General features: G+C 44.1%; 4 protein-coding genes across 6 annotated transcripts; 2 read left to right on the top strand and 2 right to left on the bottom strand.

The window, feature by feature from the left end:
- Positions 1-1067: 1067 nt before the first annotated feature.
- LOC100834139 (cysteine--tRNA ligase CPS1, chloroplastic/mitochondrial) lies at positions 1068-5578 on the bottom strand. 3 transcript variants are annotated; one of them, XM_010230925.3, is made up of 10 exons: positions 5268-5578; positions 4860-5167; positions 4156-4219; positions 3347-3508; positions 2879-3046; positions 2515-2796; positions 2304-2429; positions 1937-2140; positions 1651-1830; positions 1068-1571 (listed from the first exon to the last, which is right to left on the bottom strand). In XM_010230925.3, the coding sequence occupies exons 2-10, from the start codon at positions 5153-5155 to the stop codon at positions 1365-1367; spliced, it is 1689 nt and encodes a 562-aa protein (XP_010229227.1). In that variant the 5' UTR covers positions 5156-5167; positions 5268-5578; the 3' UTR covers positions 1068-1364. The 3 variants fall into 3 exon arrangements, with proteins under 3 accessions (XP_010229227.1, XP_003558833.1, XP_010229228.1); XM_003558785.4 differs by having other exon boundaries at positions 5273-5578; XM_010230926.2 differs by having other exon boundaries at positions 5377-5578.
- A 1173-nt stretch (positions 5579-6751) lies between these two features.
- On the bottom strand, positions 6752-12319 carry LOC100833521 (chaperonin CPN60-1, mitochondrial). Its single transcript, XM_003558783.4, has 18 exons — positions 12159-12319; positions 12031-12055; positions 11675-11806; positions 11033-11192; positions 10391-10566; positions 10202-10297; positions 9784-9888; positions 9605-9691; positions 9430-9519; positions 9274-9354; positions 9122-9190; positions 8544-8621; positions 8371-8466; positions 8036-8135; positions 7829-7932; positions 7649-7754; positions 7470-7548; positions 6752-7199 (listed from the first exon to the last, which is right to left on the bottom strand). Exons 1-18 carry the CDS (start codon positions 12194-12196, stop codon positions 7094-7096), a joined length of 1728 nt encoding a protein of 575 aa, XP_003558831.1. The 5' UTR covers positions 12197-12319; the 3' UTR covers positions 6752-7093.
- A 171-nt stretch (positions 12320-12490) lies between these two features.
- On the top strand, positions 12491-15782 carry LOC100833829 (PHD finger protein ING1). The gene is made up of 7 exons (XM_003558784.4): positions 12491-12742; positions 13449-13520; positions 14000-14187; positions 14681-14741; positions 14831-14984; positions 15063-15186; positions 15289-15782. The coding sequence occupies exons 1-7, from the start codon at positions 12715-12717 to the stop codon at positions 15397-15399; spliced, it is 738 nt and encodes a 245-aa protein (XP_003558832.1). The 5' UTR covers positions 12491-12714; the 3' UTR covers positions 15400-15782.
- A 2254-nt stretch (positions 15783-18036) lies between these two features.
- Positions 18037-22273, top strand: LOC100833211. The gene is made up of 6 exons (XM_003558782.4): positions 18037-18200; positions 18700-18824; positions 18978-19033; positions 19164-20915; positions 20998-21148; positions 21378-22273. Exons 2-6 carry the CDS (start codon positions 18767-18769, stop codon positions 22016-22018), a joined length of 2658 nt encoding a protein of 885 aa, XP_003558830.1. The 5' UTR covers positions 18037-18200; positions 18700-18766; the 3' UTR covers positions 22019-22273.
- Positions 22274-23344: the final 1071 nt, after the last annotated feature.

Raw genomic sequence — 23344 nt, 5'->3', positions numbered from 1 at the left:
TAGTACGACTGGATGAGGTCCAGAGCGAAGAGCAAGTGTGGTCTGGTGACCAGTGATGGCAGTCACTGCACCTAGGATGGGCAGTAAATGGAGGAGCTACTAGGTAGGTGTAGTAGCTTAGCAGCTAGGTACACGAGCGAGCTACTCCTCCTATGATGTCGCGCACCCAAAGCTTCGATCGGCGGGCTGGAAGCGGGCCGAGATCGCCGGTCGTCTCCGCCCGGGGACCGGCCCGGCCGAGCCGACCGGGCGTGAAGGGCCTGTGTGTTGAGAACAAATCTTACCTTACCGAATTTTTGGTCATCGATCAAAATTTGTTTGTTGTTTAGATGAGAGACAATTATTTAGTCACTATAAATTCTAGTTCATTATTTTGATAAAGTTGGTTAACTCATGGACAACCAAATCCTCAAACAAATTTTTGCTTTAAACCATTTGTGCGCTCAAACCAAACAACCCCGAAGTGTACCAGAGGCGCGCGCGTATGGAGGCGGGGCTTTCCGTGGCCTGGGGGACGAGATGGATGGATGGATAGATCATTCATGCAAAGTATGTCGATGTGTTTTTTTTCTTTCCTAGCTGCGTCGATCTGCCTAGGTCGTTCGCTGAGCAGTGTACCCGTGCTGCTCGGGGCGCTAGCTGGTTTCTCCCTACGTCTGTGCGTTGATTGCTGATGCTCCAGCCTCCAGGGAATTGTTGACTTGTTGACCCGATCATCGGAGGGACGAACGCACTTCGTTGCGGCTCGGTGTTCTTGCGCCCTTACTCATCGTCGTCCTGTCCGTTTTGGCAAAAGCGTCGAGTTGAGAGTACCCGTGTTTTCTCGTCACTTCGTAGATGGGTGCATCTATTGAGCACTGAGAAATGGTGGTTCGCCAGGAGAGATGTGATCTCTGGCCGCGCGCTGGTAGACGTAAACTCAGTAGCGTTTAGGTGGCCGCCTGTCGGCAAGTTGCGGCTGTACAAACAGCTCCCGTTTCTGTCGACATCTTAGTTGAAAATAACAATATAGTATCACCCAATCATCTGGTTCAACTGGGCAAATCACAAACAAAATAGACCATGTGTAACACGAACGCATAATTTTATTCATTCGAATGCAACTATATATGGAACTTTAAGGTGCAAATCCAAACCAGGAATTCAACACGCAGTACTTAAGTATACCAGTCAATGGGGCCTTCTGTTCCTAACACAGCCAGGTACACAAGTGTCATCTGGTGAGTGGGCTTCGAACCCCTATAGTAAACACATCCAAAAGCGGTGCTATGTGTCAATCTACACCAATGCAATAGATGGGCAGATGATTCATTGTAACACTATCATTTGTTAGACCAAGCACGAATTAATCGCGGCTACACAGACTACTCTCGTTCGCATGGTCTCCACACCGTGCCAGTAGGTTCATCCATCAGGGCAATGCCTTTACTGGCAAGCTGCTTCCTGATTTGGTCAGACACATCAAACTGCTTGTTGTTCCTTGCAGCAACTCTCTGCTCAATCTGCTCACGCAATGTTTCTTCGGTCAACCCTGCCCGCTTCAATGCCTTTTCTTTCAATTCCTTCAGTACCTGTTGAGTTGAAATTTGTTCATGCTGCGTGCAACCAAACATAAGAGGAAAACATGTCGAGATAGTGTGGCTTTAGTACCTCTACCAAAGATGAAGGTGGCATCAGACCGAGGATAGATAGTTTATTTTTAATTTCTGCCTCCAGAGAAATCAGAGCTTGAATATGATCTTCTGGCTGTTTCTGTGGCCGCTGTTGCTTCTGCTGCTGCTTTTTCTGTTGTTGCTTCTTCTTCTGTTGTTCCAGTTTTTGCTGCAGCTTCTGAAAGTAGAAAATATGTTAGTGAACTAATATGAAATGAATGTGGATTTACTCCAGGATTTAAATCATCCAAACCTTGACACAACAAGAAACAGGATCAACATACCTTAAAATCATTCAAATTGCTGTTTATTGCCTTCAACAGGCCCATGAAGCCATCCAGAACATCTGTAGTTCTAAGATCGTCTGACATAGAATCCAAAAACGCTGTATGGTGTTCGTCAACCAGTTTTTGCTCCTCATCTGGGACCGGAACAGATATATTCTCTTCACGATATAAAGACAACACTTCATCACAGTCATGTAAAGTCTGCATAAAATTTAAATCGAGTGAGATGCTGGTACTACAAAAGATAACCAGATACCAAAAAGGGCTGGTCTCATATTCTATTGCTGAGACAAAAGTATAATTGAATGCCAAAACCTTGATTTGATATTAAATCATAACTGATATTAAAGTTTAAACAAATCACCTGATAAATGTAATATACACGATCAGATGCAATCTCAAGTGCTTTATCAGAGTGATTCACATCAGATTTATAATGTGTGCGCATCAGGAAAAATCTTAAGGCCAAAGGATGGTACAGAGTAATAATCTGAAGAAAAAAAAAGAACAGATGTTAGATATCCTTAGAAGTTTGATGAAAGTTACTAAAAAGAGTCAGGTATCCATCCCCTTACCTCTCTGATCGAGAAGAAGTTATTAAGCGATTTTGACATTTTCTCATCATCCTTGTTAACAAAGCCATTATGCATCCAGCATTTGACCTCGCTATCTGGATAAGCAGCTCGGCTTTGTGCAAGCTCATTCTCATGATGAGGAAAAATTAAATCTTTCCCTCCACCATGGATATCAAATACATGTCCTAAGTAGTGCGCACTCATTGCGCTGCATTCAATATGCCATCCTGGCCTTCCACGACCCCAGGGGCTCTCCCAAAAAGGCTCACCTTCCTTAGCAGCCTGGACAGAGCAATTCAAGGATAAAGAGAACGCGACGATGATCAAGAGAGTAAAATGTTAACGCCGATGCATCAAAAATCACCTTCCATAATGCAAAGTCATTACGGTTCCGCTTTCTTGGATCAACAGCAACACGTGAGCCAGGACGATTATCATCCAAGTTCCTACCAGATAAACTGTTATACTCAGGAAAACTGTCAATTGAGAAGAAAACATCGCCATCTACATAAGCTTTGTCATTCTTGATTATCTGTTCACAAAGATACACAAAGTGAGAACAGTTTTACTTGCTGAAGAATTTCTTGCAGTATAAGAGATAAAAGGGACATTAGAACAATTTTGAAGGACAATTATCATATACAGCATGCTACACATGATTGACCATGCTGGCTGGTGAAGTAAGGTGCACAAGAATCTGATTTAATTTGAATGGTGACAAATAAATGCACTCCACAGTGTCAATTTTCCTAAAGAAACAACACAAGTAAATAAAAATTCCGAAAAATAACGTAGCTGAGTTGCTAGCATTTGCTGCACAAGTCGAAAGTACCTCGGCAATCAAGTCTATAATGTGTTCAATGTGTTCTGTCACACGTGGCTCACAAGTAGGAGGTAAGCACTGCAGCTTAGCCATGTCAATAAGAAACTCGTTTATGAATCGAGTGCTCAAGCTAGTTACAGTTTCACCAGCTTTGTTTGCCCGATCAATAATCTGCAAAACCAGAACAAGCTCTGGAATCATTACAACATTAAAACTTAAAGAACTGAGTTTATCTGAAAAAAAGGTTCTCAGAAGAGAAGCAATTTTGAGAAATGAATACTGTATGACATAAAATTGTATTGCGCCAGAGATGATTAGAGTAAAGGTAAAGCGCTAATCTAAATAGAAACATAAAATAGCAGCAAAATACAAGTCCAAAGCATTTTTTTTTCACTACAAAAAAAGGCAACATCCCAACCTTTAGGATCAGCTCCATGAACCATTCACCCATGCCAGCAACAGTAGTTGATAGTCAGGGCTGAGCAAAACTGTACGACTCTGGCCAAAATGGTACATATCTCATTGAACCCTGACATTTTTTAAATTGAGCTTTGTTCAAAAGTACGGAAAATTGACTTAGAATTATCTTGTAGTTGAGAACCCATTTGACTCGAGCTAAGGACACCAGTCGGAGCATAATTGTGTCACCGAACAGGTTAAAAAGCTTTTCTGCCAGCCATGGGGATAACAACACATGTATACATTTCAAACAAAATAGTGCGTTCCTTCTACTTTAGTTTATAAGCGAGACATTCAACATATATTCCATTTTCTCGACTAGCAAGTGCACATCTAGAATGTTCCACATGGATTATTACCTTATCATCGATGTCGGTGAAGTTGCGCACGTATTCAACTTCATAACCCAAGAATTTAAGATACCTACATTGAATCGAAGACCAATTAAGAAATGTTTACACAAGAGTAGTAGTAGTAGAAACAGCTTAATATATTGTTATTATACTCGATTAGCATGTAGTCTTTCAGCAAATGTATTGAAACATTCATTTTTAAAAACTACAGTTGTTGCATCAGCTAAACTTCAAGGTGTTACAAGTTAAGCAAATGATGTGTGCTGCATACACAAAGTAGTTCATCCCGATGGCAAAAGGTACAAAAACAAAAAACAAGAGCATGACCAGATTTCAAGGGTTTAACACTGCCTCATAAGTCAAAAAACACATAACCAGATTTCAAAACCCACTGGAATCTAATTCGTATGAAACATCAGTTATATATTCATATGAAGGTTACAGAATATACCAAATCAGAGCACAGCTTAGAAAGGACAATTCCACAACATTACACTAGATTTAATGGACCACTTACTGTTGGCAATCATCATAGAACAAATAATCCCACATCTAAACCCCTATTCCGCACGCATTTCAAAGCACCGAATTCAGCATGTCTTAGCGGAATCCAACCGACTAGAAGCATCGAGCAACAGGCTCACAGCAACCTTTCCATGCAATCGCGAACCTAAGCAGTCATAGGGCGCCGGATCTGAGCCGGGCGGTACCTGTAGAGGACGTCGAAGGCGACGTAGGCGCGGGCGTGGCCGATGTGGCTGAAGTCGTACGGCGTGACTCCGCAGACGTACATACCGACCTTGCCCTCCACGCGAGGTACGAAGGGCTCCTTCTTCTTCGTCATCGAGTTGAAGAGATGCAGCTGCGGCGGCGACGGCTTAGGCTTATCCTCCCCCGTCGTGGGGACGGAGGGCAGAGTGGTCGTCGCCGGCGAAGTCGAATCATCCGCCATAGTCAGGTTGGAGAGAAGGGTGGCCCCTGCCGGCGCCGACGAATTCTCCGCCATCCTGCCTAGAACCTGTGGCGACGGGTCAGAACAAGCAGGGGAGAGCAGTGAGAAACGGATGGAATTTTGCCGTGCGGTCCCTGCTTTTAATTTGGGGAGGGTGCGTAATTACCGCACCAAATGTTGCAGTTAGTAGCAGAATCCTCGGAACCGATTTTTTTTGGGACCGACAAATTCGATTCAGTTCACTGGAGAGGACAGAGGAGGGACGGGAGGGTTACCGGCGGCGGCGCACGGTGGGCGTCGCCGGACTCGTCTGCTCGTCGCCTCCTCGGGCGATTGGCAGCTGGCGCTGCGCTGGCGGCTAGGGTTCGGTGTGCGGCTGGTACACTGGGGTTCGTTCGATCGGTCGAGCACGAGCAGAGAGAAAGATCTACGCGTCGGGGAGAATAGATTACTAGACGGGCTGGGCCGGGCAGCGCCGGCGGAGAGAGATGATCCCCATAAGCATAGGTTTTCGGTTTCTTTTCCTCTAAAAAAAGATACTACTCCGTACTCTGGTTCTGCCCCTGGTTAACAGAAAACACCGAATAGTTCTATTTATAGAACGTTTTGGAATTTATCTGTTTTTTTTAGATATATATTGATTTGTTTTAATAATTTTACTGAGCAAAATAGACTACTCTGCGTCGATTCTTATAGGATGTATTTTGATAGGTAAGCGATTTGTTCAGAAAATGACTCAATACACATGTTAGATCTCGTGACTCGCGTCGGCTCCGTCTTTCACGTGTCATAGTCTACGTGATGGAAAAGTTTCTACTCCTTCCGTCCCATATTAATTGACTTTCTATTACATGTATCTAGACGCTTCTTAGGTATAGATACATCGATATTTGAGAAAATTTGAGTCGCTTAATATGGGACGGAGGGAGTAGTAAATTGGACTCCACCACCTTTTTGTTTCTCATTGTCTCCATCTTTCCCCCAAAGTCCTTTGTCGCGAAGTTTCATGCTCTCTCGTGAAACTGATGGATCCTCAGTCTTTCTCGTAAGTCCTTTGTTGTTTGTTCTTTTCTCACGCGAAGTTTCATGCTCTCTCGTGAATCTGATAGATCTCTGATCGCTATGATCGTTGAAGAAACTAAGGGCCTGTTGGCGCCGAACTTCTTTGAGTTTCAGATTTTACACCTCTAAATGTTGTAATGCTGTAGCTCATAGATTGCCCTGCATTGGCCGTAACCTTTCCGTGGGCATCGACTTGAATGTCGATGGCCCTCAAGGTGATGTCGTCTACTAGGTAATTCATGTTTGCATTTCCAAAAGAAAAAAAAAACTACTTCTGCATGATCTCTCTTCTCTCCCTTCCCTATAGTTCCTCTACACATCCCAACTCCATTGATTTTCTCCTCCTCTACGGATCGTCCTCCATGGGTTTTCGCCACCTCCTAAAAGCTCCTGTATCATTATGCTTGGTGGAGCATGGTATAAAAAATACTCCGTAGAACTGTCGTTGGAAACAATAGGGCGTATGATGTGCAAGGCTGGACTTCGTACGCGATTTGGTTGCCAACGAGATCGCTAAGGATTCTGTCTGATGGAATACTCTTATCCCATCTAATACACCTGAATGATTTTGAGAAGACTACACATGCATGGGAACAGTCTACTATGTATACAGATATAACCACATCTTGCGAATTGCGCATTGGCATAGTCAACACAGTGAACCTCAAAAGACTACATCTAGCCATCTAGGCATAAAAGAGCTTCAGTTCTTAATTTCAAGTCCAATGCTTGTATGGAACCACCATAAACTCTGTTTCAAGTTTGAATCTTCTTGTCGAAGAATACAAAATGTGATAGCCTCCTCATCCATAGAGATGAATCCGTACTGCAAAAAGACACTGGCAAGTCCATAGCGAAGAATCCATACTGCCCAATGATACTAGCCTAAGTGTTTCACATAATCACATTGTTTTGGCACGAATCCGTGAGTTAGAAACCCATCCCGCCCATGCCACCACCCATTGCAGGTGCCGACTTCTCTTCCGTGGGGGTCTCAACAATGATAGCTTCTGTGGTGGTCATCAGAGACGACACACTGCAATGAACAGAAAATGGATTATTATTTTTGAAATTCCATATATCAGTCTAATAGGAATGAAAAAACCATAAAGATCATTGCCATCCGTTTAAGGAAGCTTCAGTTGAATGTGCCATGCAACTTACCAAACAGCTGATATTTCGGGATTTCAGAACAATTCCTAGATTTTTATTTTATTTGTGTGTTGTCACTTACTAGGGAGTAGCAACTGATATAATGTTGAACAAAAGCATTTTCGAGTATACAAATGAGGATCAGAGACAATACCTTGCAGCATCCACCAGGGCTGTTCTGATCACTTTGAGTGGGTCAATGATACCAGCCTTTATCATGTCCACATACTCACCTAGGTTGAAAAAACAGTATATTTCCAACGTAAGAAATATGACTTAAACCAAGTTCATAACTCCAAACAGAGCAACGAATGGATAAACTTTGCACCCTACCTTTGGCAGCATCATAGCCTAGGTCAGTATTATCCTGTTCCAAGAGCTTGCCAACAATGACAGCTCCTTCTACACCAGCATTTGACGCAATGGTGTGTACTGGGGTCTGCGGAATAGTCCAGTCATCAAACGATGAAAGAAAGATAGAAGGACAAACTGAAAAGAAAGAATTCTCCAAACCTTCAAAGCATTTTGAATGATCTGGACACCAATCTTTTGGTCAAAGTTGGCAGTCTGCAACTTATCGAGATCTCTTGAGGCATAAAGAAGGGCAACACCACCACCTGTGCACATCACAAACAGATCAGAATTTTTCTTTCCATGATGATGGGCTGGTATTCGGCAACACCCTAAAATTCAACAGCTGGGCGTCAGTAGAGTGAGAACCTGGAACAATGCCCTCCTCTACTGCAGCTTTTGTAGCATTTAGGGCATCAGTCACTCTGTCCTTCTTTTCACCAACTTCAGGTTCACTCGCTCCACCAATCTAAGTAAATACCGTAATCAAAATCATCAACACTAGAAACTCAGAGCAGTCACCAGAATCAACAAATGCCATGCTAAATTTCCTATAAGTTCTGATAATACCAATTACGTACCAACTAATCCGCATTTGCCAATTTATGCATCACTTAGATGTAACAATTAAGCACTAGCCCCACAATTCAGATTGACCACAATTTACATATACTTCTATCTCAATATTAGATAATAAGGTGTACCTTCAGAACAGCGATACCACCAGAAAGCTTTGCCAATCGCTCCTGTATCTTTTCCTTATCATAGTCAGAAGTGCTTTCCTCAATTGCAGATCTCAGCTGTTAAAAATGAATTTTACAGTGATAAGAATGTAACCAAAGTGACTCGTGAAAAACTAATTAATATATTAATGAACCTGTTCAGCTCTCTCTTCAATGGCTTTCTTATCTCCAGCTCCATCAAGGACAACTGTGTCATCCTTAGATACCGTAACCTGCATGCACAAACTTCGTCACTTCCATTAAACCACAAACCATTACCTAAAGCATGGACACTGAACAGCATGAGCCCTAACAGGACACAAATTTAGACCCTTTTGGCAAAAGTTGGTCAACTCATGGGCTAGCAAAAGCATAACCAGTTATTTGGTTAGCTAATTTTTTGGCAGGGCACGTTTGGGCTTAAACCAAACATAACTTACTTACAATTTAGAAGTCATTTCCAAAATGTATCAGTTTATAAACATCAGCTCAGTCAAATTGAAGTATAGAAAAGATCCATACGATAATTTCCTACACACAAAGTCTAAATTAATACAATGTTAAGTGCTAAAACAGAACAACCTTTTATCCTCGTGAGAAACAGGGATGACTAATTTAAACTTGACAACTTTATAGTTTCCAGGAAGGTGATCTTGTGGTGCTATGCTAGTGAATAGTTTCGTTCAGCCAGGTCTGAAACAAAACTACAATCAACGCTAGCCAAATGTCATACCTTCTTGCAAGTACCCAGCACATGAGGCTCAAAGTTCTCAAGGTTCATTCCAAGTTCCTCGGTTATGACCTGATCCCAGGAAGGTGCAATTTTTTCAAAACAGAAGTGAATATCATTATGCAACAGGAAAGAGCTATTGAGTATTGACTTACTTCACCCCCTGTAAGGATAGCAAGGTCCTGTAAGTTAGATTTCCTGTTCTCTCCAAAACCAGGAGCTTTCACTGCACAGACCTACATTTCATCTCTAGTAAGATGAGAAACTCTATATACTATTAGGCACAAAGAACAAAGGTTTTCAACACTGACCTTCATGTTTATGCGAAGCTTGTTAATAATCAGGGTACCCAGTGCTTCACTTTCTAAATCTTCTGCAACAATAAGCAGAGGCTTTTTCATCTGTTTAAGCAGAAGGGTGGACCATTAGTTTGCAATATAAGATTTCATAATTAATCAGAATCACATATGCAAATAAACAAATTACCTTGAGAGCATATTCCAACACCTTGACCATCGCGGGAAAACTGGATATCTTCTTCTCATGTATCAAGATTAAGGGATCCTCTAGTTCCTATGAAAAGTTAACATAACTCTCAAATATAAACCAAGATAAGTGTAAGTTTAAATAGCAGAGAACTCTAAGAAAACAAAAACAGTACTTACACACTTCTGGCTCTTTTGGTTGGTAATGAAGTACGGAGAGATGTAACCCCTCTCAAACTTCATGCCTTCCACAACATCAAGCTCATTGTAAAGAGTTTTACCATCCTATCAAAATGTTCCATACATATATGAGCAACTTAGACTGGCATATAATGACATTTATAGATAGTCTGAAGAGCGTCATGAAAGTACACATTAAAGGACCCAATGCCTAAAGGAGACAAGGAAAAAACATATATAGCACTTCTTCAGGAAAGTTGGCTAATTTCTTAAACTAGCAACCTGAAGACCATGGCAATTCTTTGCAGTGCAACACAAACAGAGCAGCAAATTATGTGATGGCATAATGGCAAGGGAAAAAATAACACCAAACCAAATTTGTATCCAGATTTCCAAGGTCTTTAGCGCATCAACTTACCGCAATGGTGATAACTCCCTCCTTACCAACCTTCTCCATAGCCTTTGCAATGAGCTCACCAATCTCCCTTTCCCCATTAGCTGATATAGTACCCACCTTTACAAGAGAGTTATGAATAAATTATCAAGCATGTCTCAAAAAGAACAAACACATTGGAAGCTTTCAGACTCAACGCAGATTAACAGTTACCTGTGCTATCTCCTCCGGCGTGTTGATCATTCTCGCCATACCCTTCAGGTTTGTCACCACAGAATCAACAGCCATCGAGATACCTCGTCTCAGATCCATTGCATTCATTCCAGCTGCTACAGACTTGCAACCCTCAGTGAATATAGCCTTTGTCAGAACAGTAGCGCATGTTGTACCTGAAAGTGTTTGAACATCAGCACAGCAATGGTCCTAGCGAAGCAATGTCAAAAGAAACTAGGAAGTAATCGAATGTAGAGAAATATATGACATGACTAGTTAAGACCATGGCAAGTGAGTTTTTGTATAGCAGTAACCAAGAAAGGCCCATTATTCATTCAATTTAACCAAAAACCAATCAATGCCCAACACAGAAATGTCAAATTGGCAAGCTTATAACAATTTTTATAGAATCATTTCCAATAAAACAAAATATGAGCAACATGGATATCTGTCAAGACATAAGCCTAACAAAAAGAATTCCAAAGAGGTTGACATCAAACAGCAAGTGAAATGAAAGAGTTCCACAAGCCTTGTTATTGCTAGTTCTAACATTGCTGGTACACTCTATTGTTAAGAAGTGCATACAAATGTATGTGCATGGTGTAAGATTGGTGTCAATCACTGTGCAGAACTAAGCCATACCATCCCCAGCAGTATCATTAGTCGCATTAGCAACCTGCTTCACAAGACTTGCACCAACATTCTTTACCCTGTCAGTGAATTCGATGCTCTTTGCAACGGTCACTCCATCCTTTGTAACTTTTGGAGCACCAAAGCTTTGCTCAATAATGACAGTGCGTCCCTGTAACATAAGCACATGGAGATCAGCACTGCTTGACATAATAACTCTCATATCTACTAATAAAAAAACCAACCCCGGAAATAATCACATGCTGAAATTCATAAAAGTATTAAAACTGTATCAGAAGAGCAGTCATTTAAGCAAGCACAGGGGGTAGGACTCCATTGTAATTTCTAACTAAATTGCAAACGTACAATTCTCAATTATTCGAGTTCAGTGCTTGCAACTGATATCATCATCACTTAGATGCTCAACAGAGTCTAGTAAATTAGTATACTTTACAGTACGTAATGTACATATATTGCTATCGTAATAGGCAAACACTAGCATCGGGTTCGCTGATAGTCAAACACATACATGTGATAGCAATGTGGTGTGCAAGGTCGAGCAGTCATAACAACATCATATATCTACGAAATAAGACTATCAGACCATGAACTCTGCAGGTGGAAATGCACAAGAGGTCGAGCAGACAGTTATACCTTAGGACCCATGGTCACTTTAACTGCGTCAGCCAACTCTTCGACACCACTCAGCATCAAGGCCCGGGCTTCGACGCCAAACCTGATGTCCTTGGCAGCATAGTTCCTGCTCCAGGCTAGCCTGCTCCCAACCTGCGCAACATAAAGTGTAAAGCAAAGTACCCCGAGCCCATTATAACAGTGTACCAAAACAAAAAAATCAAATCAAATCACATCGTGTTGGCCCGAAAGTAAGAACGCCCAGCACATCAGATTAAACACTTCCGATCAGTGATCCTCACAGAAGCAAGAGACTCTCTAAACCATAAAGCGGAAACCAACTACGGCGGCAGGGCAACCCACAGAAATCTACTCACCTGGCGGGCGCTGCTCCCGGCTTGCCTGCAACCAAGCAGAAGAACACACATTTCAGTGACTCGATTCAAACAACAACAAAAACCCAGTGTGGCACTGGAACGGAGAGAGAAGAAGGGAAGCTACTCACCGGGCCTTGGAGGCGAGGCTGGCGGCCGCGCGGTACATGGCGAAGGAGGGAAGGAAGTGTTGGATCTTGCGGGTGGTTCCGGGGAGCTAGGAGGCGGCGAGCGGGAGGGGGAGAATAAGAGAGGAGAACAACTTGGGGAGGAGGAAAGAAACCGGTGAGAGGAGGCCAGGAGGGGTTTTGAGGCTAGGGGACCAGCTGGCTCTAGAAGGATCCATCCGCAGAGGGGGGTTTAGGGTTTAGCCGCTTTGCTTTCGTGGGCCGGCCCAATAAGGCGCCCACCTAGCCAAGCTCCAGTGGGCTTTGTCGGGGGACTACGTTTCTTTCCAAGACAGGGATTACGTTTCTTGTGGAGGGCCTATCTGCAGAAGGGGATCTGATCTCTTGGTCAAGAAAAAAAAGGGGATCCGATCTCCGAGCCGCAACCCTACCTGACCTGTCACCGTGCCGGCCGGCGAGGTCACGCCCCTCCTCCGGCCACCGCCCCTCCCCTCCGTTCCCGTCGCGTGTTGATTTCTCGGGTGTGGTATTCAGGGCCGAGGCACCGGCCTCCGGCGTCATGGGGTTCCTCGAGGACTTCCAGGCCAGTGAGTGCTCTTCCTCCGCTTCTAACCCTCGCCTCTAGGGCAAAAACGTTGCGGGCTTCCTGGCGAACCCGCCTGCACATCGAGCTTCGTGCTGTGATTGATCTTTATGCGTGAATTGGTACAAGGTTTCCGGATATATTGCTAATTAGATATCCATGTCTGTCTGGATGAAAGTGACATGTCAAGTGAACTGCTCTGTGACTAAGCCGTGTATTCCTTGCTATAAGCATCGCCGGTGCATGATTTTTGTGCGTGCCTCCTTGAACAATTACTTTGTGTTGTACTGTATGTTAAAAGAGACTCTAAACACTTAGTTCACTTGTTGATACTAGTATACAATGCCATGGTGATCATGCAGATGATAAATATCAAGTTGCTAGTTTTGGCCAAGATACCTCAGGCTTGCATGAGTGGCCCAACCTTTTGTTCTATGCGACCTTTCACCTTTGTACTAGTCATGTTCCATTTCCACTTATCGATCTGGAACTATCGAACTAGAAGTTACAGTTGGAATGTTCACAGAGGCTAGAGATTGTTTTGCAATCAAAATTATAAGGTTCTAGCCTTATATGCTTCATTAAATGATGAAATCAGTATCGCCGTTTCCTGATTCAACCTATCTTTTCAGATGATAACTTCATTATTGAGATGAGTTTTTGTTCATCAATGCATGCATAAATATAATATCCTTCTTGATCGCTGTTAGGTGTTGAAGCATTGCCAGCTATGCTGCACAAGAATTATTCATTAATGCGAGAGCTCGATAAAAGCTTGCAAGGTATGTAGAATTCCGACTGACCTCGCTTTATCTTTTCTTAATTTGGATCCACTAATTGACCCACTCTTTTCATCTTTTCTTAATTTTGCAAAGCCAACTTATCTTAAGATGCAATTTTTGGCTCTATATGATAAGTTGATATATGTAATAGTGTCCACACCAAGGCGCTAAGCTAGGTATTTATTACATCTGTTGGTTTTTGGGAAACTGTTTTACTGTTTTAGGACGCGTGCAGTCAATTTTTTACCAGTTAATATAGACAAAAGTCTTTTGATTTGTCTTGTGCAAATGTAATTTAAGATGTCATAAAAAAATATTTTCATCTAATCCCATTTTAAAGAAGTTTTGCTTGCATGTAGAAAAAGTAATGGTCAAAGGTGCATACTGGAGACTGTGTTGATGTCCAAAGCTTGATTTCTCTGAACTGACCTTCAGCTTCACCCCCTGAAAAAGCCTTACTGTGTGCTTCTTCTGATTAGGTGTGCAACTGGAAAATGAGCAGCGCTGTCAACAAGAAATAGAGGACATTAAGCATGGACTTGAATCTGGAAGTATTACGTATGAGCCAGCAAAACTTAAATTTTCGGATGAAGCAATGGAGGAGCAAAAACATTGTGTTAGAATTGCTGATGAGAAGGTGGCTTTAGCCACACAAACTTATGACCTGGTAAAAGTCTCTAAGTTATATTCACCATGAACATATCGTGTTTGTTCTCTATTTTTATGGGGAAAGGGAGAGTAGATACTGAGAAAAGAATTGATTCTGTCCTCCCTTTATTTTGCATGAAAGAATAAGTGGTAGAAGATCACTACAGATGGTTTTTATGCGGCGTTTCTCTGCTTTTCTGAAAAGGAAAATATCAATTTGTGGTATTAATTTTTGCCTCTCCGCCCAACTGGAAAGAAAGACGGGCCACTTCTTATTCCTTATAATTCATGTTATTACCTTTCTTATCAACCAAGCAAAACATATCTGCAATGTTACTTTCCGTTCCAAGTAACAGAATGTTATAATTAGATTTGTCATTTGTCAAGAAATTTACATGTGTAGTTTGTCTTGCTAGGTTGGGCTGCGTAAGCATGTCTCATGACATCGCTCAATGTTCCTGAATTGTGAATATGCGGGATTTAGATTGTGCTGATTTAGATACGTGATATAGGTTGACGCTCATATCCAACAGCTCGATCAATTTATGAGGAAGCTTGAAGAACTTCGGCAAGGTATTAAAGTACCAATTGCATGACACTGCAGAGCTGCATTATATGCTCTTCTTACTGTTTGCTTGTGTACCATGCGTTTTGGTGAGCAGAAAAAGAGGCAGCTGCAGCCACAGCTGCTGCAGGTTCAGTTGTTGCTGCTACTGTAGCTGCTCCTGCTAGTGCCGGCACCTCAAGGTCCTCAGCTGCTGATGCTGCTCCCAAAAGTGGAAGATCTGGAGAAAGGGGCAGAGGAGGTCGAAAGAAGTATGTTTGCATCTGAAAATGATTAAGCGATAAGCCATCAATATTTTCTCACCATAACAGCACAAATTTCATTTACAGGGCTAAGATACCTATGGAGCAACCAGCTATAGATTTAGAATTGCCCGTCGATCCTAATGAGCCGACATATTGCCTCTGCAACCAAGTCAGCTATGGTGAGATGGTCGCGTGTGACAACTCCGACGTAAGTAACGTTCTCCTCCTTCGCCTGTAAATCTTCAGCTCCTTGCATTCTGTTTGCTGGGTCAGTGCTAGGTTTTTCAGCTCGTCGGTGTTTATTTCGCAGTGCAAGATAGAGTGGTTCCACTTTGGATGCGTGGGCTTGAAAGAGCAGCCAAAGGGAAAATGGTATTGCCCGAACTGCAGCATGTTCCAGAAGAAGCGGAAAGGGAAATGAGATTTGAGGTCCTAGTGCTAGGAGGTAGGCGCCTGGTTGTTCGTGATGATCAACAAACATTTTATGGCCTCTGTTGTTCTGGGGAAGTAACTGTTGTAGTTTCAGTGACCTTGTACATGTAACATTACCGAAGAGTGCATGTGGGCTGCGGCGTAGATATATGCCCTCGTCTCTTTTGGAACCTGGGGAATTTCAGTTTCTTCATGTTATTTGAATGAACTGATTGCTGTGAAATGACTGCGATGTTCCTGCATCCCAGACAGATGCCCCTGTTGATCGATAGGACTATGCTGTTGCTTGCGCGAAGCAGGCAATTGTCTATTTGTGTAACGACTGCAAGTCTGTAATCAAATTTGCATTGGATCGCATTGGCTTTTCTATTATTATACTCCCTCAGTCCCAAAATAAAGATTTTTATACAAATTCACTCTCCACTTATAAGAACACTCGATCTATCTCTGGTATCATATGGGTTTCATTTCCAATCATACCATGTACAATTAGGTCTCTTTTTCTTTGCGGGTAATACAATTAGGTCTCTCTTTTTTGCGGGTAATACAATTAGGTCTCTTTATTACTACTACTACTACTACTAAGCTACACGTTAGGGCCTCTCTACGTGAGTTGACGTTTTCCTGAGGTCGTTCTGACCTGGGCGTGCACTGGGACTATGACGGGAATGGATTTTAGCACAGCCCCGAGAGCGGATCGCCTACCGGAGACGGGACACCTACATGCATTCTTCTTTCCGGCGAAGGCTGACTTGCCACCCCAGATCGAGGTCGGTGGAGGGGTGACTGAACCCGTCGTCAAAACGGTGCCGCCGCCGCCGCTAGCCGTGGTCTGGTTTCTCTGCCAAAGCAGAGGACAGATAGGTAGCTGGCCGAAACGCAACGAGTGTACGCCGTACTCTAGACAACCTAAGAAAGCATGCATAAACCGTGTGGCGTGGACCGTCTCGAAAAAATAAGGGAGGAAATGCCAAATGCATCGACCGACGACCGCTCAGCGACCTGCAACTACAAGAGCATATAGCATATAGTAGTACTACCGTGTACGTAGTAGCGTACACCGCCACGCTGTCCAGCAAGCAGTGGAGTGCGGTGTAGTGCAGATGCAGCCGATAGCGCGCGGGGCTAGCAAAGCAATAATGTATCGACCCCGTTTGGCTTCGAAAGCTCAGTATTTTGTTTCTGCCGACTGCCTCGGGCAGGGAATCGGTGTACATGGGAGGGACGGACCCAAAAGGACCAGTGGAGGCACTCTCAGTGAAAAGACTGGGGGCACTCTCAGTGAAAAGATGGGTCCAGCTTCTTGCTCTGCTGCTGCCACGACCATCGATCCCCGGTGACGGTAGGAAGGAAACATATGAACCCCAGCGGCGGCGGTCGATCGACGCTGGACGCACGGCAGAAGGCAGCAAAGCTAGCCAGCAACGGTTTGGCGGACAGTCAGGCAAACGTACAGGGCCACGGCACAAACGCTCGATCCGGGCTTGAGACTGAGCGATGATAAAAACAAAAGCCTGACGCGATGAGCTGCTCATGGGCGTGTCGGCTCGTTCAAACGCATTGGTCCGCGCGCGAGACTGTCGAAACGGCAACAAATGTGGACATGCGGTACTGCCAGCGAGAGTTGGTCCGGACTCCGGCGCGTCCATTTTCTGATCGAGCGGGCGAGACCGAGCTGAACGCGGCGATCGACATGGGTGTACAATACCACAACTATACGCGCATCTCTACGCTACGGTCCAGCGACTCCAGAGGTTATAGAGAAGAGCGGGAGGGAGATGAGTATGCCCGTCTTCCAAATAAAAGGAAGGGAAACATCGTATGCCATATATTATTGTCGCTTATCTTATCATTTACTCTTTCCGTATCATGTTAAGTGACTTTCTATTACATGTATCTAAACGCTTTTATATATAGATATAATCATATTTGGACAAATTTAAGTCACTGAATATGGGACGGAGGAAGCATTTCCAAACAGAACTCGTATTCTCACACAATCATACTGCCATTATAGCCTTGAAGATGGATCAGATGTAGGAATTGCAATTGTTGATATTGCATACAAATACAACTAAATTTTCATATTTATAGTACCGTGCAATGAAAGGGCTGCTAAAATTTTAAAGGGCGGGCCCATCAAAGTTGCAATTTTTTTGTCCGTTCCTCTCATCTCTAATCGTTGGCATCGGGAGATGAGGTAAACCGACGTCTGACAAGTAGTTTGTGTAGCTCTTTTGTAAGGTTTTGTGTCTTTAGGATGGCGTCTTGCGATGGAGGCGTACGTACAATGATATTACATGTGCAATTGCAGGAGTCGATGAGAACGTGATAATACCCTTTGCCAAACAGCCCTTTTTTTCAGCAAAATTTACAGCTGGACATGTTCTAATATGAATAAGTTATTTTCTCCAAAAATATGAATAAATAAATAAACAAATATCCACCGTGGAGTGATGAAAAGCATCTCCGGTAGTCCGGTGCATTGTAAATTTCGCAATGGTTCTCGTTTCCCACCTTCGGGCTCCGGCTAGCTCCTCGCCGTTAATCCAACAACCAACCTCTCCCCTCGCTTTCTCCACATCCGCTACGATACAAAAGCTCAAGAACCCACGCACGCGCGCACCCACCCACCCCACCCCACGTCCCCTCGCTCGCTCTCCCACCCCTCCCTACAGCGCCGGTGGGGGGCCTCCACGGTTGCCGGCGACCCGAAGCTGCCGCTGCCGCCGCCACCGGCGGCTGTCGTCGCCGACTCGCCCTCGCCGCCGCACCACACTGTCCACACTGGTCCGTGCCCCGCTACCTTCGCCTTTTGGTTTCTCTCTCGCCTCGTTAGTTGGTTTCCTTCTTCCTTGCACGCTTGATCCCGCCCCTCTGCGAGCTCTTCGCCTGAGCCAAGCCGTGCCCGTTTGGGCTGCCGGATTGCCGTTCGGGGCTCCTCGACGCGGAATTGGAGCGAATTGGCGCAGAAGGAGAATGGGATCTTGCCATCCTCGGCCTCCCCTTTCGTTCGTGCTCTATTTTCTGCCTTTTTTGCGCTGCTGTTTGTTCGTGCCTATTCACGGGCTACGATGAGCGGCACCCGCCAGCATGGCGTCCCTATCGTTTAAATTCTCTGCTACCTCACCTTTCCTCAGTGTGGCTCGGTTTTAGCTTTTAATCCGGCTGAAATTTCCAAAAAAATTCCGACATTTGTTCGTTTCCTTGCTTTGGTTATTATTTTTAGCTGTGGCAGTTCCTCATTCTTACTGACTTATTTCCACTCCTGCTGTTTTCTCATCTCCAGGCACTGGCCAAATTTTGGTGGAGGCGATTTTCGTTGCAGCTGTTTCCGCTGGTGGTGGGAGTAAAGAATGATCAATTTGTTTGATTTGAGCGCTGGAGCCAGCGCCAGGGTTGCTACAAGAGATGGTAACGTTATGCAACTACCAAAACTGAATGATTTTTGCCTTCATGATTAACTCCGTGTTGATTTTCGTGGGAAATAATATCTTTGATGATTGGTTCTTCAGTTAGGAAGGTGTGGGATCTCCTACTAATTATGGATCTTCTCCTTCCTGGCAGGTTCTCCGGTCAGAGGAACTCAGTCGGACAGGAAGGAGTATGCTGATTTCAAGACAGTAAGCAGAGTTTTTTTTTTCCAGCTATTGATACTACTGGCATTCTGGCAACTACCTGTTTGTTCAGTGTCAACTGTCAAGTCTCAACTGTTCACAGTTTGCTGATCACCTAAATGATCCATGTTGTCAGGTGACCGGCAGCATGAGGAGGAGCTCGTCTGATAGATCTTGTGCTACGCCCATGAAAATGCTGATAGCGCAGGAGATGGCAGAGGGGGACTCGAACCAGAAGACCACTAATGTTGTGGCAAGGCTGATGGGACTTGATGAAGCTGTGGCCCTTCCCAAGCCTGTTCAATCTTCCAGCAGGAGGAGATTTCCGGAAGGTCATTTATCAACTACCTTGGCAAGAGTTAACAACCAACTGTCATTCGACAAGCGCACAAGCTTTGTTGAAAGTGTGGAATATAAGGATGTCTACGAAGTTGGATACCAGCCACAAAGGAGTGAGCATTTGAGCAATGATTCTTCACGGAGAGGGAGACCGCATGAAGATCATGACCAGAAAAGAATGGATCTTGTCCGGCAGAAGTTCGTCGAAGCAAAGCAGCTAGCATCACATGAGAATCTTCTCCAATCAAAGGAATTCCATGATGCTCTCGAGATTTTGAATTCAAATAAGGATTTGTTTCTCAGATTTCTTGAAGAACCTAACTCACTGTTTGCGAAGCAATCTGATGAATTTCATTCTGCACCAACATCACCCCAGAGGAAGCGGATAACTGTGTTGAAACCTGCCAAATCAGTGGAGATGCAGAGTGAAAAAGCAATTAGAAGGCAGCAAAACCATGCAGTTAATGGGAGCAGAACAGATAAAAGCAAGCTTCATAGGAAGTCTACTGCAAGTCATTACAAAGCAGAAAGGCTTCCACAGCACACCCGGATAGTGGTCTTGAAACCTAACTCAGCAATTACCTCAGTGCAGAAGTTTCAAGAAACTGGTCATGATAACCCTGATGATTCTGAAGCTCCTAATGTATCAAGGCATTTGAGCGATGAGATAGACTGGTCGGTACATGGCATGTGCCATCAGCATGATGAATGTTTGCAGGGCAGCATACCGTCAAACAAGGTGAGCCGAGATAGATCATACTCTGGCCGTGCTGAAGAAGAGTGCAGTAGCTTCAGTGGTTCAGATATTGGAAGTCCAACATCACGCCATTCTTGGGATTACATATATCGGTTCAGCAATCCTTACTTCAGCTCATCTTTAAGCCACGCTTCTTGTTCTCCTGAGTCTCATGTAGCTAGGGAGGGTAAGAAACATGCCTCTGATAGGTGGCCAAGTTCATCTTCTAATGAGATTAGCCGAGAAAGGGTGCTAGTGCGAAGGAGCTTGAGCACACTTGGAGAAATGCTTGCCATGTCTGATGTGAAGAAAGAAGAGGTTGCTGATCAAGTGGTGACTAATTCCAGCAAACCGTTGTGTGGCAATGAACCAAGACTCGCTGTGCCATCAAATTGTTCTATTGATGGTGGACAAGGAGAAATGTCCATCAAGAAAATTTCAAGGTCTAAATCTGTTCCAGTCTCTTCATCAGCCTTCGACAGCCTGCGTTTTGATGCTAGATCTTCAGATCCTCAACATAAAGAGCACACAACGCCAAAGGAGGAGGCCAAGCCTAAGAATGGGAAGTCATCTCTCAAGGGAAAGATTTCGAGCTTCTTCTCATTGCGTAAGAAAGCTGGTAAAGAGAAGCTTACCTCATCTCTCCGCAGAGTTCTTTCGGCCAGTAATGTAGCAGTTGATAGCTCGGATGTATCACATCCAGCTTGTGCAAGCTTACAAGAGAATGTTTCTTCAGAAAATTTAGAAGCTAAGTTTGATTATGCAACGACAGTAGTTCGGACCAATGAGCCAGAGGCGCCTTCTTCTTCTAAGGTATTTTTGTTACCTAAATTTAAACATAGCTTTTCAACCTGGAATGTGGTAGGTTTGTTAACTTGGACAGAATGTCTTGCAGGCTCCAATTTCTCTCTGGAAAGCACTCTCATTTGAGATTCGAAATTCCCACTTGAATCAACCCAGTCCTACATCAGTTCTTGATGCATCATTCGAGGATACTAATGAAAAGTCCCCTGGTTCATCAGAAAGCGCAATCACCGCTAAACAAGGTAAAGCATCATTACACGTGGTGTCTAATAATTTTTTGCCAATCTGATTGATGTGTGCTAACTGCCGCGCTTCATGATTAACCCTTATTGGTATCACCATGAGCTATTACTGCTGATACAAAGTTATGCTAAAGCAAGTATACCAATTATGTGCGCTTAATCTGTGTTGGCTAGGCCATAGCAGATGGTACTAGCTCGTCTTTAACGCCACTATTTATCATGCTCACAGAACCTTTATCAAGATGTCTTCCCATTGGATCAGTTGCGCGGACTTTATCATTTGACGACTCTTCTGAAGAGGCCGTGCCATGTTCTAGCAAAGAAGATTGCCATGAGCAAGAACAGTATGAGTTCGTCGAGAAGATCCTATTTTCCGCTGGTTTCTGTAACAAGCAGACCAACGATATCTTCGTCCAGTGGCATTCACTCGACTGCCCTCTAGGTCCAGATGTGGTCGACCAATTCCTGGAACGCAAAGTGGAGGATGAGAGGCGGTCAAACCAGAGACTCCTCATCGATTCCGTCAATGCCGCCCTGCTTGACATTGGCCAGAGCAGACTCTGGTGTGCATACCCTTGCACCTGGCCAATTGTTAACGCACGTCGAGTTGCCTCTCGTGACGATGAGCTGGTAGCCGATGAGGCATGGAAGCTAGTGAAAGGTTGGCTCTTGGATGACGAGGCACATATGGTCAATGGGCTAGACAATGTGGGCGTGGCAGCAGATTGGGTTGTCGGCAGGGAGATCGAAGGAAGAGGGTGGCCCAAAACGCTTCGATTGGAGGTGGATGAAATCAGCAAGGAGATATGTGGGGAGGTTCTGAGCGAGTTGGTTGAGGAGGCATTTTCAGAATTTGCCGGGTGCCATTGATGCTAGCTGCTGCTTTCAATTTCCCTGCCCTGTGGTGTCCACCTGTGGTGGCTTTTTATTTCCAATCTGGTGGAGACCGTTGCTAAAGAGGCTCGGTTCTTGACTTGTCGTGTGTGTATACTGTCCTCTTACTCATATCCTGCTCTGTACGCTCAAGTCAAGTGTCCCCACACACCTCCTCCCTGTAAGCATTGCAATTGATACATTCTACAGTGATAATAATAATGTTTATGAATACAGCTGCATTTCAGAAAATCTCTGTCCACATGTTATTCTCTCTGTGCGGTGACAGAAAAAGGTACTCGTACTTACTGAAAGCTCATTAGAACTGTGCAGGGTTTATTGGTAACAATTGCAAGCTCCCTAGAGAAAGATCACGTGTCACTCCACTTCCAAAGCAATATTTTATAACTAACCGTGTTCAAGAATCAAGAGAGTCCATGTGCTTCCCTCCTTGAAAACCTACAACAGTCCAAATGCTTCCACCTTTCATTCTACTTTGTTTACTAATTATCTTGTCCTCCTCCTCTGCTCAACTTGCACTTGCAGCCTGGCCACCTGCAGTGAGGAGGTAAAAGACGAGTTAAAAACGGCCAGGCAAGACAAGCAGCAAACCGCATTGACATTCCTGGGGGATAACAGCTTTCTTTTTCCTTCTTGAAGTGATGGGTTATCCCTTATCCCTGCGTTCTTTTATGGATCCAACAGCAGCTTAACTCCCAAGATCGACGTGCTTTTAAAATGCTTTACTCCTTGCTCATTAGCGCAGTTGTTTAAGGCAAAGTAATTGTGACTTACTGTCCTGTCTGTGTGTGCCAGCTCTGTGTCATTGGTTGCGGTTGCAGTGGTCCCTTGGGATGGACTGTAGTGATCTGTCTACCTCTGGCCGCTGGACCTTCTCCTGTGCCCTCCCAAATTAGCTAGGCCATTTACTGGTCAACTTGTCTGAATCTTGCACTGGGTGCCACGAACCTGCAGCAACTAACCATGTCCACTGTTGCTTTGTCCGGGCATGCATGCATGCATCATTAGCGGCAGATTATAATCTGAACTTGCTTTAGTATAGCATGTTTGATTCGATTAATAACGCTGTCAGTGCCAAGTTGCCTTGATCTGAAGGCACCTCGCTAATTGGCAGAGACCCTCTAGCTAGCCTGCTCTCATGGACACGCTTTACAGGGCCTGTTAATTGTTTTCGATGGCTACAGTCCTCTGTCACCTTTTCATTTCCTGGTTGCAGTAGAAAAAGAGAGAGAAGTAAACAAGCCAGCCTATGCCCATGTTCAGCTAACCATCACTTTACTTCCGTTATTTATTTTAACTGCT

Source organism: Brachypodium distachyon, chromosome 1, assembly GCF_000005505.3.
Source record: "Brachypodium distachyon strain Bd21 chromosome 1, Brachypodium_distachyon_v3.0, whole genome shotgun sequence".
Taxonomy (NCBI): domain Eukaryota; kingdom Viridiplantae; phylum Streptophyta; class Magnoliopsida; order Poales; family Poaceae; genus Brachypodium; species Brachypodium distachyon.
This window is presented reverse-complemented; position numbering and strand designations above follow the sequence as displayed.

Coding starts and splice junctions, on each gene's coding strand:
- LOC100834139 (XM_010230925.3), bottom strand. CDS start 5,155: ATGGCGGAGAATTCGTCGGCGCCGGCAGGGGCCACCCTTCTCTCCAAC. Junction 4,220..4,859: donor GCCTTCGACGTCCTCTACAG/GTACCGCCCGGC, acceptor GATTCAATGTAG/GTATCTTAAATTCTTGGGTT. Junction 1,831..1,936: donor GCAATTTGAATGATTTTAAG/GTATGTTGATCC, acceptor TTCTACTTTCAG/AAGCTGCAGCAAAAACTGGA.
- LOC100833521 (XM_003558783.4), bottom strand. CDS start 12,196: ATGTACCGCGCGGCCGCCAGCCTCGCCTCCAAGGCCCG. Junction 11,193..11,674: donor AAGTGACCATGGGTCCTAAG/GTATAACTGTCT, acceptor CTTATGTTACAG/GGACGCACTGTCATTATTGA. Junction 8,622..9,121: donor TGCTGGGTACTTGCAAGAAG/GTATGACATTTG, acceptor TTGTGCATGCAG/GTTACGGTATCTAAGGATGA.
- LOC100833829 (XM_003558784.4), top strand. CDS start 12,715: ATGGGGTTCCTCGAGGACTTCCAGGCCA. Junction 14,742..14,830: donor GCTTGAAGAACTTCGGCAAG/GTATTAAAGTAC, acceptor TTTGGTGAGCAG/AAAAAGAGGCAGCTGCAGCC. Junction 14,985..15,062: donor GGCAGAGGAGGTCGAAAGAA/GTATGTTTGCAT, acceptor TTTCATTTACAG/GGCTAAGATACCTATGGAGC.
- LOC100833211 (XM_003558782.4), top strand. CDS start 18,767: ATGATCAATTTGTTTGATTTGAGCGCTGGAGCCAGCGCCAGGGTTGCT. Junction 19,034..19,163: donor AGTATGCTGATTTCAAGACA/GTAAGCAGAGTT, acceptor CCATGTTGTCAG/GTGACCGGCAGCATGAGGAG. Junction 21,149..21,377: donor CGCAATCACCGCTAAACAAG/GTAAAGCATCAT, acceptor TCATGCTCACAG/AACCTTTATCAAGATGTCTT.